This window comes from Manacus candei, unplaced genomic scaffold (assembly GCF_025592945.1).
Source record: "Manacus candei isolate 608988 ecotype Guabito, Panama unplaced genomic scaffold, ASM2559294v1 h1tg000021l, whole genome shotgun sequence".
Classification (NCBI taxonomy): domain Eukaryota; kingdom Metazoa; phylum Chordata; class Aves; order Passeriformes; family Pipridae; genus Manacus; species Manacus candei.
In genome coordinates this window covers 702,932-722,413 of record NW_026138069.1, presented here as the reverse complement: position 1 = coordinate 722,413, position 19,482 = coordinate 702,932, and the positions used below count along the sequence as shown (strand labels likewise).

The 19,482-nt window shown below is 41.0% G+C and overlaps 1 protein-coding gene across 2 annotated transcripts in view; it reads right to left on the bottom strand.

Annotated features, from left to right (window-relative positions):
* The window catches only part of RAPGEF5 (Rap guanine nucleotide exchange factor 5), a 159,806-nt gene that overhangs the window by 76,759 nt on the left and 63,565 nt on the right, over positions 1 to 19,482 (bottom strand). For both annotated transcript variants that reach the window (XM_051785914.1, XM_051785915.1), the window contains one exon: positions 15,229 to 15,354. In XM_051785914.1, the coding sequence (XP_051641874.1) occupies positions 15,229 to 15,354 (126 nt within the window). The remainder of the gene's footprint in view (positions 1 to 15,228; positions 15,355 to 19,482) is intronic.

Here is a 19,482-nt window from a genome sequence, read left to right as displayed (position 1 = left end):
ATCTAACACACCACCTCTCCCTGAGAGGGCCTCTCTTCCTCCCCAGGAGAGAGGACGGCTCTCTCCAGAACAACCCCCTCAAACCATATTGCTCTACTGCCAGTCCCATCCATAAAGTCTCAGCCCATCCATCAGTCATTGGGCTTTTACTGTACTTCCCTGCTACCCTTTTCTAGCTCTTCTTCAGCCCACTATCATGCCCACGTAAGGCTCATTCCCTATCCCTTTAATTCACCATGAGGAGCAGCACCGACACCAGGTTCCCCAAAAATCTCCCTTGGGTCGCTCCCTTTTTCCTCCTTCAAAGTATCTCCTCCTTCTTGACCTCTTGAGCAACCTGGTGTTACCTAGAGAGAGTGAGAGCCACACTGTGATGCCACTTGACAGCTTCTGATACACCCTTGTATGCCCAGGGGTTTCTTCAGCCAACAAAGGCTCCACTGGGGGATACAACTGTCCACTGACACATATCTTCTGATCCCATTCTCTTCCTCTCATCACATCCCATTACTTTCAGATTGCATAGTACAGACTATCTAGACACTGCCAACACCTATTATGCCACCCAAGATATATGGAAACTCTCCCATATCTCTGATCCTGGCCTCCCTTCCCCCGTTTCCAGCTTTAATTCCTTCCTGACCTTCATGGCTTTAAATGATTTATATAGCTTTCTGCAGGTTTGTACTGTTTTTCATGTATAACTTCGAGATCTCATCTAACCAACTTCTTTCTCCTTACTCAGGAAACTATTTTTGTGTCATGCGTCTCATAAATTCACCCTATCTCGTAAGTCCTTCCAGAAATGACTTCTTAAACCTGTTTACTTTGTCATTGCTGGGCTCTTCCTTTCCACATGGTTGGCCACTTGCTATTTGACCTGAACTTTGACAGGTAAGGAGATGCCATGGGTGAAGAAGAGAGATGCTCTGGAATTCACCAGATGTCACAGAGCATTTGAGTAACAGAAAGACAAAATGAGATGTGTGAACAAATGGCCAGGCCTTAACTCCTTAATAGAACCCTGTGGAGAGGGTTATAATATCCAAGTACTCCAGGGAAATAACTAATGATCCTTTCTTCAGTTCAGTCATGTTTCAAGAAGCAATTGCCTGAGTTACTAAGTGCTTGAGACTGCCTCAGTAATTGCAATGATTTATTTTATGCATCATCATAACTACAGCACTAGGTCAGGAGGATATGTGCCTTATGGATGCCTTGAATTTTAACACAGGCATTGGAGGCAATCTGAAACAGAGACCACAATGATTTGAAGGGGATGAGTGAAGCCAAAGTCTTTAAAATCCTATCTAAAACATTAGGTTTCTGTTAGATTTTTCATAAAATTAATTATATTTTCAGATGATCCTAAGCAGAAGTTGCTTACGTATTCATCTGCTCCCTTAAAATACAAATGATCAGAATCTAACGTTCCTGAAATCTGTTAGGATTTTTTTTCCAGTGCGAGTAATGAGTGTGCAGTTTACAGTGTAACTACCCACTCAGTAAAGACAAAAAATGAAAACACTAGGCTGTTGTCTCTGACTTATACCTCTGTCTATTCCAGAGAAAAATCTCCCTGTGCAAAGCATGTTTTTTCATATACCCTTACTCTGTACTGGTGCATTGGCTGCCTGCTAACAACTAGAAAAGAGGGGGATAAGATTTGGGCTCATGAGCATTTACTTGACATAAAAAGTATGATCTTTACACATAGCTGATTACCTGACCTACCAAAATGATGCTGCACCAAGGATATTTTGTGAGGACATGTTTGCACAGCAACAGAAGGGGTCGGTAAGCAGCTTCTTAGGCATCCCCATCCTCCTGGTATTACTTACACTCCTTTCTGCAGTCACTTTTCCTTTTAGCTATATGAGGCTTCACTAGCACAGGACATTTTTAGGATAATGATAATTTAAAGGGTTGTCATCACCAAAACTTTCAGGCTATTTGAAGATTTTGAAGACAATTTCTCTCCATAAACTTCAAACTGCTCCCCTATGATAACTCAAGTAAAAGCCCTGCTAACATTCAGCACTGTTTTTCCAAGTAATGTGTTTCAAGGTTAACAGTGTAAAAACACTAAACTAACACAGTTTTCAAGGTCAAAAGAAAAAATGTAGCAATTATAGTCCACAGTAACTTTCATTCATTTGGTATTCAGGATGCATTCTTTCTGAATATCAAATCACAAAATCACTGCCAATTCATCAGATTTTAAGCTTTAGATTATTAAACATTAGACTATGCTAAAAATAAAAGACAGCTTTTTATTTGATCTTATTAAGATGCTTCTGTACAACATGATCTAAGCCTCTAATTATCTATATCTCTATATTATCTCAATTGTTATTTCAATATAAGCAAATTCATAACAATGCATTTTAATGGGAAATTAAAAAATTCATATACTAAAAAGTGGAGCATTAGAAGTCAAAAAGTTGAATGTCAAGATGCTAAAAATGAAAATGTTTCTCTATATTGTGTGTGCCAGGAAAGCAAGAGCTCACATGACATTTGGCAGTGATTTCCCATGATGAAGCAACTCTTTGAGGATTTCATTTTCGTAAAAGCCCTTGTCTAACTAGAACTAGCTCCTAGCTCCTTGCCCTTAACAATGCAATACAGATAAAGTTCATTAAATATATTGTCTAAGGTAGAAAAATGAAGAAGTTTTGCCATAGCAAGCACTTAACCTGTGCATGGGGAAAGAAAAGTAAAAGGATTGGAGCAAAGTATTTGTCATAAACGCAAAAGCAATATGGACATATTGTTATTGCATGTTCTGCTGCATTCGCAAAATTGCACAAATGAAGAATCTCCAGGATGGGAAGTATTATTAGACCTTAATCAATAGGATTTTTTTCAAACAGGCTGGGCATCCAACCATTTGATGCAGATCTTTTCCACGCACGAGAGCACTGGAACACTGGAAACTGCAGCATTAATGAATTGCAAGGAAAATTGCAAATGCCTGTGATTTTGTAGTCAATTTTCACATTATCATGGTCAAGCAACTTTTACAGCTTTTTGATACTTTTACTGGAATGCTAAACCTTTATTTCTTCTTACAGCAGGTAAGACATGAATTTCTAACATAATTAAGTGAGTAAATTGCTATTTTTTTTCTGTTTCTATTCTTAGGAGATCCTTAATACATATTGAACATCACATGGATTAAAAACTAATACATTTTAAAACAACAGTTATATGCATGATTTATTGTATGGCTTTTGTCTAATGCAAATATTTACTATTTATATGTCACTGCAATGAAAACAGTATGTGTCAATTGATGAACCAGTAAATATGAGATAGAATTTGAGTGCATTGCTACAACAGTTGAAAAGGAAAATGGTGTAGTGAAACTGTAGCCTTTTTCTCTACACAGTACAAAACTAAGTTTTGCACCAGGGAAGAGACAGTCATATCTGTACATATACATATGTGTGTCTGTGTGACAGCTGAGGGTGGGAGAGTGCGAACAGATGAATTACAGGGAGCATACGGCCACCCAGTGCAAGAACAGAGCAACTCTGTTCTAAGGATGGCTGCGGATCCCACACAAATTAGCACATATACCCACAGTTCTTTTGTAAAATTGGAACATGTTCCTTCAGTTTCTGCACACGTTTCTACAAGGAAATTTCTAAAATGAAATAAGAGAGGCAGATTTTTAGAGGTCTCCTGAAACTAAAACTGTAGCTGACACTCTGAAAAAAAAAATTGATAGGGGCCATTTTTAAGAAAGTACCTGACTTGGGTGTCCCACAACAAAAATCTGCCACCTGAAGCCACTTTCATGTGGTTTAGGTGTTCAGACATAAAATGGGAAGCTGCTTCAACCTATCTATAGTATCACTCAGCCAGCCAGTGCACTCTGACTACTCAAACGCCACATCAGTGTGGGAAAGCATCCTGAGAGCCAACGTTCACAGTGCTCCTGAAAACAGGGAAGTGGCACTTCCATATACAAACAAGGATCTGAGACACATATGTTTGGTCATTAACCCAAGGTCTTGGAGGAAGCCCGTGCAGGATGGGGAGCTCCTGAGCCCCCATCTGACACCTCAGCTTCACCACTCACCCCTCCTCTTCAGAAAGGCAGGTAGTGTGTACCTACATGGAGTTACCTGCAAGATAAGCCAGGGAGCAGACAGCCTGCATCTATTGCTTTTTCTGTCAGCAGGCACTAGATGGAGAGGGGGAAAGGTGACATTCACAGCCTGACGTCCCCAAGGTAGGGGCACAGAAGTTTGTATAGGTCTCGAATGTGATGACCAAGACTTAGGTTTTAATCTGAACAACTGAAAAGGAGGTTGAAACTTTTCAGAATCTGCTAGATGAAAACCTGATGCAATCTGAAAAGAGGAGGAGAAGGAAAGGAGTGTCAGAACAGATGGGTCACCAGGAGAAAGCACCTTCTTTACGTTAACAACTGAGACTGTGTGTAAATGACTGGTTCTTTCTTCAGAGTGAAAAAAGGTTCCATAAGTAGTCCTTGTAAGTGATCATCTTTGCTTTTAGCAAGATTTGCAGTCTGTTTAATGAATAAATAAATACAGCATATGCACACATAGGCAGATATATCTACAGAAACAGAACTGGTGGACCATTAGTGCCAGAACTTCCTTGGTGGAGAAGGATTCTGCCATGTCCTTGGTGAAATCCTGAGAAAGGCCCCAGATGCAGGAGGCCATCCCCTACAATGTGCAGGATTTGATAGGTTCCCAGTGGGGCACTGGGCACTGCTCAAACTCTACTGGAAGAATCTTGTGATGCCAATGATAAAGCAGGCAGGAAAATCTTCTGCCCAGGTTTAATCTACTTCTTCTGCCTCTGCATGAAATAGGAGTAAAGAACTCACTGCAAATAGAGTTCTGTTTAGAAGCCACATGCTTCTTTTACACAACTTCATCAAATCTAAGAAACAGAAAAGAAATCAATATAGCCAAATTATTAGCTCAATATAGGTACTGCATATTATTTAGACAGACTGAACTAATGTGTGGATTTCACTTAAAAGATTCAGGTTTCTCACATGAGGAGACAAAGCCAGAGTGTTGGTACACTTTCCAGCTGTTTGCCATCCACACAAGGAAGCCCAGACCTGAATATGTCTGGTTTTTAGCTCAAAGCTTGAACAACCAGGCTTTGCATATGAGAACCAAAATTATTGTCTCTTCAGTCAGCTCTGATTAGTGTCTTCTCTGACCCTGAACACATCAGGTCTCTATTAACTTGCTAAGTGTGGCCAAACAGTATATATTATAAACAGCAAATCAATTTAACAGCTGTATTTGTATCCACATATATGTTTTAAATTTTTCTGTGGTGAATAATCCCCTACTTGCAATATCAAAAGTATTTTGTAAAAAGGCCTCAACTGTTATTGTATTCACTGAACAAATATTAGTGCCTCTAAAAACAGAATAGACACTGTGATATTGGAACCAACCTATAAAGCTGATGCACGTTTGCATTCTGTGCTTGTCTCCTCCTCTACTAAAAAGAGCAGGTTTTCCTTTGTTTCTCCTAGCACCAGATTAAGTAGAAATGCTGCTCCTGATATACCACACACAGGTCTACTCCCCTCACCTCCCAGGGAAAATGGAGATGAAATAAGGGATGGTGCTCTCAGTCCAGCCACTCCAGGTGAGACAGCAGCATCAGCCAGGGGACAGAGCTGACACACAGCAACCTACAAAGGCATGTGAGCTGTAGGCTCTTCCCTTGATCAAACAGGGCTATGTAGTTCAGCATCACCCCCTGTTCAGGGCTTATTCTGGTTCAGAGCTTGGAAATCCATCGAAGATTTGACCTTCAGCAAGCTGTTAAAGGAAATACCAGCTACTATTCATGCTCTTCCTGAGTTAGGTCATCCTATTATTTTCCCAGTCACCAAATGAGGCTAAAGTACTTTTTCCTGCAACCAGCAGCTGCTGCTGCTCCCCCATGTCAGAGCCTTCCCTGCTTGGATGCTCACGTTCCAGCCAGTGACAGAAAGAACCGGGAACTGCCTGCCACATGGTAGTAGAAAATATATTCAAGGAAGGCCACAAGGTCATTGCTAATTTCAAACCCTGTTTCATGTTTCCACATGAAACATCTAATTAAAACTTTTCACTAGGTAGTTAAAACAAAATCCATGCATATGCACTTGAGACCTCATTTTCATGTGCTGTGAATTAGAACATAGGAGGTGCTGCACACAGCAGTAGGAACACTAATCGAGGAAGGAGAGGGGAATACCTGCTTTGATTCAGAGGAAGACAGTCAGCAAAAATACCACTAATCACCTGGGTTTTCATTCCTTTGCTCTTTGAGCTGCCACATACAACCAAGAAAAATGAATGCGAGTGGTGTATTAACTGCTACCAAATCAGCGTTCTCCACGGGTGACCATGTGTCAAGCACATCTTGCAAAATGCCACCACCTTCCATGGCTACAGTGTGACAAAAGTATTAGACCCTAAGGGCTATACCCTGCTCTCACAAAAAAATATCTATTAACATCAGCAGGAGCTGAATTAAATTTTGAAAAGCAGGCACAGTGAGTGACAGAATGGCCATAGCAAAAGGACAATTTTTTGAGATTTTAGAGATGTCTCATGATTAAAATAAATAAATCCGGGGGGGGGGGCGGGGGGAAGAAGCCTACAAGAAATACATTCCTGCTGTGGATGTGGCTTCAGCAATGGAGGAAGAGATAAACACTTTACAGCTGCCCTTTTTCCAAAAAGCCCTCACTGCAGATAGCCCCACTCTGGTACAGGAAAGACAGCTGAACATAAGGAAAAGGCTAAGTCTTCACACCAGCATGCTCCAGGTGGTCTCCAGAGCATGCCTGCAGGAACAAATACCAACAAATGCTGGCAGCATTTAGTCCAGTGAGGTCCTAACGCAGGCCTCATTGACTTCAGAGCATCCTGCCATTGGAACCACGCTGACCTTAGCATAGAAAGCAGATGGTACTAAAGAATTTGCTCCACTGTAGTTTCTACTCCAAACAAGAGCAAAGCTTGACATGTAGAAATATGTTCACCTATGTAATAACACTAACCATGTATCTTCTGTGTTACTGGCCCAAATCTTCATTTTGCACTGAATCCTTTTAACATGACTGACCTCTGGGCCAGCTACCAAATCTCAGACAACTTCCAAAGAGGATGCTGTAGTGGACAGCCATCAGCTTCTAGTTTATCAAAAAATTTTCCAGTTGTTTTGTATGTTTCTCCTCAGCCAGGTCCACAGTACAAGCCAAAGCCAGATATCCTTGATTGTTTTCAATTCTAAGAGAAGAGTCTAGTAAAACAATTAATTACTTAAAAGATCTGCACTACTGAAAGGTGAAGGACAAAATTACTTCTCTTGAATTTCAGAATTCAGAAAAAATATACTTTTGCATGATACATATTCAGAGTATTATCAACTTTTCTTTTTAATCTTCCTGAATTTAGGTAACAAATTCCCTAACTTGACAGAGAGATCTAGGCACCTTTATTACTCAGAGTTCCCAGGACTAGAGTACCACCACACCAGAACTGTGTAGTCCAACTTCCCATGAAAAACAGCACTCCTGTCCTCTTCCCTGCTCCTGGATGCTGACCTCCACTCATCATTCACACCCTTCTTTGTGCATGCATGCCTTCATGAAGCCACATGGTGAAGCACAGGACCTAGATTAAAATACTGGCTGCCGAAAAAATGCAAGGAAATTTCATTTGACACAGTTCAGTTTCTGGATTTTGTAAGTCACAAGGCTTTTGTGAATGAAGGAGGATGGCTGTATTTCATCAGGAGCCTGCATGGGTCATCCCTCACACCATATCTCATTCTCACCCCATATCCATATCCCCATAATGTGAAGGAAACTGAACCAGTTGGAAAATAACCCCACAAGAAAGGTGTATTTATTTTATTTTTCAGCTTCATTATTCCCTGTATCTCTTCATAAAGCTGCACTACATGGGACAGCCCAGGGCTGGGGACAAGCATTTGGGGCAGTACAGCCACTGTAGCAATGCCCAAGGACCCAGAGGCTGCATAGTGACTGAAACCGCTTGGCCTTGCCTCAGCTATGCTAAGAATTTAAAAAAATATCTCCCTGGCCCTCAGCAGTTCAAAGTCCAACCCACTTCCAGCTTCCTTGGGATCCCCAAATCACCTAAAAGGGATACCAAAGCAATTCATCAACATTCATTAACCACTGCAGGTTTTATGGCACCCTTCAAGGTCCCACATGTTGAAGACCCCATTTTATACCTGGTAAACAAAGGTGCAGAGAAGCAGCAAGATTTGAAGAAGGTTATTTATTAAAAATAAAAATTCAAAGTTCTGGGTCTCAGGTTTTAGCTTGCTAAATACCATGTGCCCTTTTTACCCCTTTCAGCCCAGGAGCTAAGGTATTGTCCCATACAAGAATGAGTCACCATTCCACACCAAAGAAAGCCCAGCGTGCAAAATGTGTATGTGGAATTTCCTTCTATACAAAGTAGTTTAATGTTACTGAATAAATCAAAGAGGAGCAAATTAGGCTTTCTTTTCTTTCAAACACTAGGTCAAGCATCTGGAGGAAAGTATTGTGGGAATATGTAACTTGACTCAAAGGAAAACAGGGAGGTTTCCAGTAAATGCGTTCCTACACTAAGCTCACAACATATCATGCGAGCACAAGCATGACTGCAGAGCTTTTATTTTACAGGGAGAAGGACCATATAATTTCACCACTGTTTTGCATCCCTGACAAGAGGACGTTCTCCTCCAAAACTCTGGCCACATTAGACTTAACAAAGGGAATAGTAAGTCCTCTGAAAAGTATATAGCAAATAAAAATACTTTTCTCATTATTTTAATAGAAGTGCTGCAAAAGACTGAAACAAAGCTTTTGCTAGCGTGCAAATGATCCCAGTCCTACATCTGAGCAGAAGGAGCCTTAACTCTGGGAAACTTTTTCCATTTCAAAAAGATGCCTGTGCCTGTTCTGCACCCAAAAAAAAAAAAGCCTAGGACCTGCAGAAGTCTTTTCTTCTCAGAAGATAAAGAGGTTGGCTTACAAAGAACAGGTGATCACCTTGGGCTATGCATTCATTCCAGCAGATGACAGATCGACCATCTGGAATAGGACACTCTCTCCAGAACAAGACAGAACTAGATTCAAGTCCCTGTTCCCCTGATTTAGACCAGAGTCTTGAACTTCAGCTTACCTCCGCAGCAAGCATGTACATACCTCTTAGTCACTCTTACTCAATACAGAGATATAAACTGACAGCCTCATTGATAGATCCATTTTTTTCTTGGCTTGTAGTTGAAGACTTAAACAAAATTGCCAACTCTCATCTTACCCTGGTACAGCTCTCTCTGCTAATACTGGCAGATCTAAGAGGTATAAAGAGAAATAGCAAACTCCTGGGCTAACAAGCTAAACCCATTCTGCTTAAAAGACTTTAGACATCTATACCACTTCATAGATATTCAAGCCATGAAAGTTCCTGCAAAACTGTGCTGTAGTTGTGCTATAGTTGTGTGTAGTTGTTTAGTTGTGCTAAACTGTGTATAGTTGTGTCCACTTGATTCACAGTTCTGCCCGAGATGTAGAGTAGTGGCCAAGAGTGAAAAGCAGCAAATCCGCACTCAAGATACACAATAGATCTGTCCCAGATGGAGCAGATACAACAAAAGTGATGAATTTTTTAGAAAGTAAAATTTCAGTCACTGCCTGTATTCAGATGTCATTTGATATCAATGTTTTAAAGAATATTTTTCCATCAGAGCCCTGATTATTGACCATCAATCCAACAGCATATCAGTATAGTGCCACAGCTTTGTCTAACAAAAGCTAACAAAAACAGCAGCTCTGGACATGTCCTGACATTCATTCTTGTCTCCAGTTGGACAGGTAGATGCACCCTAAAATAACCTTGGTGTGTCACAGCTGGAATTTCCTTATGAAATTCCTTGGTCGTGAGTAATCTATACAACCCAAGGCTCTAAGTCGTTAATCTTCTGTTGTTGTAAGCCTTTTAACAGCTTCAGCTCAACCACTAACCTGCTTCAATGAGCAAATCATCTGTCTTCTTAATGAGACCACTGATTACAAAAGTTAGTACCCAGTAAATTAACAAAACTGTTCTTCAGTATCTGTTGTCCTTCTGAAAACATACCTGCCTCCTATAATATATCTCTTTCATATTGAACTCTCACAGAATCAATACACTCAAGCTGTATGTACATATATACTTTCAAACAGTATGTAACTCTAATTAATATATACATTAATCTGTAAAGGGATTACAGGGTGGATTTAGGAAATGTTCCCCTCCCCACCAATGCAGGGAAGTACTGGAAGAGCCTCAGCCTAGAACATAATTTATATAGTTGAATAAAGAAATTAATATTCTTTAGTTCTCTTATGAGCACCTTAGAGAATCTTAAATTTCCTTTGAACATTACCGTCAATTTGTAGACAGCTTATTCAGTTGATCTGACCATGAAAATGATAATATAATCTAAAGAATATTCTCCCCATGTTGCTGGGATGAAAAGCACTTTTCCAACTCTACTAAGACAATGACACTATAAACAGATGTGATTTTCTTAATGAGTGCAACACTTCATTGAAATAATAACTGGAAACACTGTACAAACAGTTTCACATCTACTATAAATACATTATTCAATTGAGTTGTAGTTGCTTAAGAGGAGTTTCAAAAACTATGGTTTAGTGCAAATGTGCCTCAAATGCATCTCAAAAGTATGCTGGAGGAAAAAAAGCTATGATAAATTACTTCAAATGGCTTTACATACGGAACTTGCTTTCTATATTATAATTAATGCTACTAATAAGCAAACTTCTCAAAAAAAGCAGGTGCATTTTATAGCTGAATATTTCAATACAGATTTTTCATCTATTTTCTGTCAAAGCAACTTTTGAAAGGGAATGAAATACTTAAATTACATAAAAATACAAATATCCAGTTTTACTTTTCCCTAGACTTATGTGTGTGATTTGCATGCAATGATAAAATTAGAATTGCAAGCTTGCACAGTTATTTTTACTCTAGCCCACATTTGATACTAAAATAATTTCTGTGTGTTTTAGACAACCATCTCGTTTTCTTTATTTGTCAGTACATTGTATCTCATTGTAGGAATTCAACAGCAAGAGAAGAAGTTTACCTTCCTATTTAGAATCTTATTTAGTACTATTTACTTTCTACTCCCTAGCAAAGCTGAGGTTTAGGAAACCTAACACCTATGGTAGGTTCAGTGCCTTAATTAAGCACCTTATTCTAACACATTATCAAGCAGGAATGGGGGGAAAAAATCACTGTAATTTAGTTTTTGTTTTTCTTTATGAGTCTGACAGTACCAATATGATTAGAGCACTTTGCAAACACTATATTCACCACAGAAGAAGTTGGCACTGTGAGCTACTGAGAAACACCAGTTCCAATATACCAGTCTAACCTGGTCATTGTCAGCTTCCACTGCCAAAATCAATTAAGCAGCTCACATATAACAGAGTTTGAGCACAGAACTTTTTAAATTATATGACTTTTTCAAAGCTCTTTTTTTCATTCAGACCACAAATCTGAAGAGAAATGAGAGCACACCAGAAAACTGAAACAAAAGCAGTATGGACTTTCTGATAAGGGTACTTAAAGTATGAAGTAAAAATATATGCATGTACATCACGTACACACACCCCAATTTTACACCCTCCAGAACACAGCCAGACTAAAGGAATCCCTTCTCTTACCCACAATAGTTCCAAACTGAGCTTTTCTCCAGTGAACCACCCAGCTGTCACGTATTTTCCCTCTTCCAGACCATCTGCTTTTTCTGGGAAAAAATAATTATTTTTCATCTCCTTCTGAACTGTCAATCCAAATCAATCCATGCCTCGCCTGCCCTCTGTGGACCACAGACCTCCAACAACCACACCTTAAAGAATACTTTTAGCTACTTTATCTGCCCAAAAATCTCTTCTGCATCCACATGTCATCAACCTTCTCTAAGTGAATCACTGACTTCTGTCCTCAAACTCAGATTAAGATAATGACTATATACTTGAATGGCAGGAGAGCTCATCAGTTCTCTTAGGCATCCAGTCTAGCTCCCCATCACACTCCACACCTCATTCACTGTACAGGAAAAAGAGTTATTGGGGTAGTTAGTACCAAATTCTGTGATTAGGCTGAGAACACTTCCTTCTTTACAGGAAAGTACGAGAATCATCAAAACACAATTAAACTACATTTATTTTTGCTACTGATGTTGGAAATCCATGTGAGGTTGTACTAATCTGAAGAGACCTTCTTTAGAAACACAGTGGGTAGCACCACAGTAGGTAGCCCCTACTCCATTTACCATCACATGCCTGGGACAGAGTATATGTAGAGAGGAATTATGCATATGCACATTCAAGCTGGGGTTTTGGGGTTTTTTCATAATTCTAGAGGAGGACAACCTAGAACTCTGCTTTAGGCAAAATTCCCCATTGGTCATCTCAGAAAGAGCAGCTTTACTTCCAGGCAGGTTATGAAGCCCCCAGCTTTGAACAGTGACACTGGCCCAGGCTGAAAGAAACACACAGCCCTGCAAACCAGCAGCATTTCTGCTTTCGACGTGGGCTGCCAGGAGGCCAATCCAGCTAGCAAGCTCTCCAAGTGCAGGGAGAGCAGCCTGGCAGGGTGTTCAGGCATCTGATTTACAGACTGCATGCCATCCCTTTGAGGAGGACAGATCATCCAAGAAAACACAGTTTGAGCTCCCCAGGAGGGAAAGCTGGTGAAAGCTTTAGCGCAAGAGTACTTGCTGAGAAATGAGGGTCCTGTGGAAAACATGCAGAGCATACCCATTTCACTCCTACATTGAGTGCCCATCACCCCGTGTTTCTAAGAAAGCAAGGTAAGCTATGCTTTTAAAAATAATAAAAAAAGACGTGTAGCACATGGACATGTAACACATAATAAGAACACCACACCCTGAACATGTTGTTCCTCTAACATTTACAGTGAGCCCAAGGGACTGGGTAGTAAGCCAATGCCAATGAATCTGCCATCACTTTTGTAGCAGCAGGATGAGATGGGAAGGTCTGAAAGCCCTGGTCCAAGCAGTACTCACTACAATTCAGCCTGCTGCTTTTCTCCTTTGAAAGGAGGGGGAATCGCTGCCTGGAACAGTGAACTCTGCCCAGCCAGTCAAATCCTGACACCTGCACGTGCGTCGGATCAGCTCTCAGACCACATGGGAGGAAGGGAGGGAGAGGAAGGGATGGAAGCTCACAGCTTCCTGAACGTATGCAATCCACCGCCCCTCCACAGCAATGTGTGCATTTTTCCCAGGGAAAGCTACTTACCTGAGTCAGCTAAACTGAGAAGCTATGACAAGCCTTACCCATGTTCATAAGTGCCTTCTTGGAGACTATTCCTAATGAAATCAATAGTCTAGCTGGGGGCTTAGCAAATACATCCACACTGTGGACTGTAGATCTCTCTTAGATCTGGGCATGGGCTGCCTGGACTGAAGGGAAGAGACACTCTCACCCTACAATAACCAGTAAATTGTAGACTGGGAGAGGAAGCACACCGTGATTTATTATTGCCTGCACTAGCTGTAAGACATTCCCTACCCAGAAATAAAGGGCAGATGAGGAATGACCTGGGCTTCTGCAGTCTCTCAGACAACATTTCTCTTTGCTGTCACCTCTAAAAGCATATCCTCAAAGTCTAAAGGCATATCCTTGCCTCAGAGCAGTAACTGCTGCATTATACTGCTCAGGATGGATATGAGCAGATTGCTCTAGCTCCTGCTAAACTGAAGTCACTCATCTCCTAAATAGCAGCAATTGCTAAGTACCACACTTTTCAAAAGGAGAAGAAAAGCTGAGTGCTTTTTTCCTTTCCATTTTTGGAACTGTACTGTAATCTGTGCAGCTACAGAACTGCAGCTGACACCACAGCACCCTTTGCAATGACTGGACTAAGCAGCAAAAATATCCACTGAATTTTTGGAGTATCAGTCCCGACATTCCCCTCTCCTCTATGCCCACGTATCTGTAATCTTGCTTCCAAATCCTGAAACACAACAGAAACATTCCCTGGTTTAAAAATCTTCTTTATTTAAGTACCTAAACCTTTAATTGTGCTTTGTAGATAGAGTTTAAAGATATATGGAAATTCTGCCAGATGTCCATGACTAGCGGGTCAGCTGAGGAACAATTCAATCTAGAGGACTTAGCCTGGCTAATGACCTTTCTTGCTTCTGCACACCTACTGATACAATTACATATTTAACTACACCAAACCAGACCTTATACGTTGCTGAACAGAACAGCATGAAGCTCTGAAATAAGATTTCATCATTCTCTTTTCCTTTGTGCAGCTTTATTTCAGTAGGAATGAGCTTGCAGATGAGCTGAAAAGTATTTCTTTTCTAAAGCACGTGCCTTTTTTCTCCTGTCCAGTGAACAGAATATGGAATAAATTATATACACAAAATGGCAAGAGACACGAGGACTAGGTGGGATTTTTTTTGTTTCTTGCTGTTATTATCCTCTGCAGCTTTAGATTAATATGCAATCAGAATAGAAATCTTTACTAAGAGAACAATATTAGGAGACATGCTATAAGCAGAGCAGTCAAGTTTCAGTGCATTTTCAATCCAGTTATTAACATCTGAATAAATACTTTCAGAAGCATTCAATGGAATGCTGCTTTCTTCAGTGTAACTTTTGATTGAAAACACAATTTAAAAGAAAAAAAACAACATTGAATTCCCTATCCAGACCATTCTTTTTAATTCACACTGAAAAGTTCCGGCCAATACTTACATCCAAATATACCAGCAATAAAGTAATTTTAAGACAATTTAAAGTAAGTACTTGATGTACTCATATACCTTATACATTATTTAAATATGCCCTAAAACCCAACAATTTGGTAAAAAGCATCCTGAAGTCATCTGCTACATCCTATGTGTCTAAGATATTAATAACAGCAACTGACAGCTAATGACAACATAATAATTTAAGTGCGTTGACAATTATTGACCTGAACGCACTTCAGAGAAATGTAAATGCCAGAGGAGAGCAGTTACAGCTCCATGAATAATGTGTGCCCTGGATTCTGACCATCAGCTTTGCTATTTCAGTTTTGTGACCTAAATCTCCCTCCCCAGTCAGAAGAAAACAAAAAAAAAACCAAACAAGAAATGTCTTACTTGTTCTGCCTTCTCCAGTGATTTTCTATCCGCCTGCAAAAACTGGCAGTTCTCTCTCGCCAGCTTCTGGACCAGCTCAATCCGTCCGATGTCATCTCTTCCCTGAAGCTTGCATAAAACTCCTGCCTTAAGGGTGGGAGAAAGAGCAAACAAATACTTAAATCCACAATCCCAGGACATGACACCGCCACAAATTTCAACCTTAAAAGAAATGCATCTGTTTTCTCATATTTGCGGTACTTCAGTGCTGCTTGCTGAACACAAACAAGCCGCTGCTTCCCAGGAAACAACTGGAGAGGAGTGGAGGCACATCTGAATCTCCAAATGTATCTACTTTGGAGGGAAGAAGGCAGGGCTAACTAAATCAACCGCTCCTCTGAGTGCAACTATCAGATATGCTGTGTTTTATTTGTTCCTGTCAGCCTGTTTCCTGTTACATAAGAGAACAAGAGCAAGAGGTTAAAAACTCATGGGAAAGTTAGCCAGGAACAGCTCTGGAAAAAGACTGAAGTGCAACAAAAGGCAACCCTAAAAATAACAGGCTACAACTCCCTCTGCTCCCACCCCAACCATTTTTCACGTATGCAAGACTCAAAAGATAAGTTGTGTCACTTTTATTTATTCCGTAAATAACAAATCAGTCTCTCTTGATTTTGTTTAGGGAAAAAAATTATATTTGCTTTAAAAGTTATTTTTTTGGCTAATATTCTGACAGTTATTCAAGTTATGCTTGTAGTGTTTTGCCAAAACATTGAGCACTGGTTGTTTTCTAAAAATGCCATATATATATATATATAAAGATGGATTCATGCTTGCACGCAGGCGTAACAGAGACCCTTTGCAAAGTTAGTTGATATGGGCTAAATTGCTCCCTGAAAAGTCAGTGGCTAATAGCACTGTCCATGCTTTGCTTATAGATAACAGCCTCTGCATAACTGAGACCTGGTGCGATGATACCACACAGCTTTTATTAGCCCAGGTGTTTCCTGTGGGAACAGCATATGCTTTGGGAGGGCCCATCATATGGCACAGCTACGGTATTAGACTTCAAAGACAATCTGCAAATAAACAATTTTCCCCACTTCCTTCACCATTTTCTTGCTACTATTCATCTTGAGTTTAAACGAATAGCTATCTACTCCAAAATTCACAACACATCTTGTGAGTCAGGCCTAAAAGCTACTGATGCCCTGACTGCTAACCCATAGTGCCATGCAGGCTCCAATTCTTTGGCCTTAAGAAATTCCTGCCCATGAAGGTATGAGAGTGCCCACTCAAACAGACTACTGGTTTCTCCAAGGAAGAGGGAAGTGGGGGTTAAGACTTCTTCAGCTGAAGAAGAAAACAAATCCAGTTTACGAATAAGTGCTTTAACACTGATGGAAAAAATAGGCCTCACAACCAAGTACAAAGAGTCATCCTTACTGAATTCATTGAAATAAATTTGTACATGCCTACATTCTTCCAGTCTGGATGAAGACATCTCCTCACAAGCCTGTATCATATACTTCAGCTCTGGTGAAGGAAAGGATTTCAGATACAGCCTATACAGCCTGTACCCTGCATGTCCTCTGCTCTTCCTGAATCCAGCCTCCTGAGGAACCCAGCTTTCCCATGTGACTGGTTTGAAGGTCAGAAACCCACTGAGAACAGAAGGAATTGCATTGCCTAATCATAGAATCACAGAATAGAATCATAGAATCAGCCAGGTTGGAAAAGACCTCTGAGATCATCAAGTCCAAGCCTTGATCCAAAACCGCCGTGGTTACCAGACCACGGCACTAAGTGCCACATCCAGTCTCATCTTAAAAACCTCCAGGGACGGAGAATCCACCACTTCCCTGGGCAGCCCATTCCAATGCCTGATTACCCTCTCTGTAAAAAATTTCTTTCTAATATCTAACCTAAGCCTCCCCTGGACGAGCTTAAGACCGTACGCTCTTGTCTTACTGATAGTTGCCTGGGAGAAGAGACCAACCTCCACCTGGCTTCAACCTCCTTTCAGGTAGCTGTAGAGAGTGATGAGGTCTCCCCCAAGTCTCCTCTTCTCCAGGCTGAACAACCCCAGCTCCCTCAGCCTCTCCTCACAGGACTTGTGCTCCAGTCCCTTCACCAGCCTCGTTGCTCTTCTCTGGATCTGCTCCAGCACCTCAATATCCTTCCTGAATTGAGGGGCCCAGAACTGAACACAGTACTCGAGGTGTGGCCTCACCAGTGCTGAGTACAGGGGAAGAATCACTTCCCTGCTCCTTCTGGCCACACTGTTCCTGATCCAGGTCAGGATGTCATTGGCCTTCTTGGCCACCTGGGCACACTGCTGGCTCATGTTTAGCTTCCTGTCAATCCAAACTCCCAGGTCCCTTTCTGCCTGGCTGCTCTCCAGCCACTCTGTTCCCAGCCTGTAACGCTGCATGAGGTTGTTGTGGCCAAAGTGGAGGACTCGGCACTTGGCCTTGTTGAACCTCATCCCGCTGGAATCAGCCCAGCTCTCCAACCTATCCAGGTCCCTCTGCAGAGCCCTCCTGCCTTCCAGGTGATCGACACTCCCCCCTAGCTTGGTGTCATCTGCAAATTTGCTGATGGTGAACTCAATCCCCTCATCTAAATCATCAATAAAGATATTAAACAGAACTGGGCCCAACACTGATCCCTGGGGGACACCACTAGTGACCGGCTGCCAACTGGATGCAGCCCCGTTCACCACCACTCTCTGGGCCCGGCCCTCCAGCCAGTTCCTAACCCAGCACAGGGTGCCCCTGTCCAAGCCGTGGGCTGCAGCTTTTTCAGGAGAATGCTGTGGGAGATGGTGTCAAAGGCTTTGCTGAAGTCCAGGTAGACACATCCACAGCCTTACCCTCATCCACCAGACGGGTCACCTGATCATAAAAGGAGATCAGGTTGGTCAGACAGGACCCGCCCTTCCTAAACCCCTGCTGGCTGGGTCTGATCCCTTGTCTATCCTGTAGGTGCTGTGTGATTGCACTGAGGATGATCTGCTCCATAACCTTGCCAGGCACTGAGGTCAGGCTGACGGGCCTGTAGTTTCCCCAGTCCTCCTTCTGGCCCTTTTTGCAGATAGGCATGACATTCACCAACTTCCAATCATCTGGGACCTCCCCAGTGAGCCAGCCCTGCCACAAATATGGTCTGTATTCAAATTGGCAATTTCATTGAAGAATCATATTGTCCTATTTCAAATAACCACCAAGCAGAGATATTACATTTTAACATGTCCCCTTCTCTGCTAATAGTTCATTAATTGAAAGAATTGAAGAGAAGAGAAAAAGAAATTATGTTATTGGGTTTCAAGAGGATAAAAAATTTCTCAGAGGGTTAAGGTATTATTAAATTAATTGTACATGCTTGCCTCTGGGAGTAAAGAATGCATTTGAAATACAAAAGGCTAAACATGTTTTTTCATAATTAAGAAGAAAGTTATGAATCCTTCCCTTTTAATTCTGATTTCCTCACTTATGCTGACTTTCCACTACAAATCTTTCTGCTAAATACTCCTAAGAAAACCTCCAGGTCAATTAAATAATTGATGACAGTTTCTAAAAACTGGTTTGTAAGATGTTGACAGTCTCTGATTACTGGTCATTTTCACTTGTCAATATAAATTTAATTTTCAAGCAAAACTTTTGAAGCTGTTAGACAAAAGGGTAAAGTCAAGTCACCCTACTTGCAAAGTGCAACTTTGATTTTATTTTGTGCAGGAACATCCTCTCTAAAACCCTGCATGCCCAGATGTCCTTGCTTAGTCCTGTAAGTCATGTAGACTAGAGATACAAGTACAAACCTATGTGAAGGTGAAAATCACAAAGTTGCATAGTTTAACTGGTTTTAATTTAATGAATGATAAAAGAATGTAGGAACTTTATAGTAAGGCTTTACTACCATTCATGGCTCAAAATTACTATAATTAAATGTGTTTATGCAATATTTGAAATGAAATAAAAAATTTTAATGGAAATTAAATCAAATTAGTCACTACTGAGGTTGAAAAAGTGAAGATGCTGACAACACTTCTGTCTCAGCACATCCATTGGAAAATATTCCCTCTGCAAAGGTCATAAATGAACATGGTAACAATGACATGGAGGTGAATTAAGACATCCCTAGGCAGACAGGATGGGATCTTTTATTGACATTGTTTACAGCACACTTGCTTTTAAAAATCCCCAAACCAAATTTTTTCCACACTTCTACCAGTTTTGTCAGCTAACTCCCATGTAAATCAAGCCTCTGTCCCAG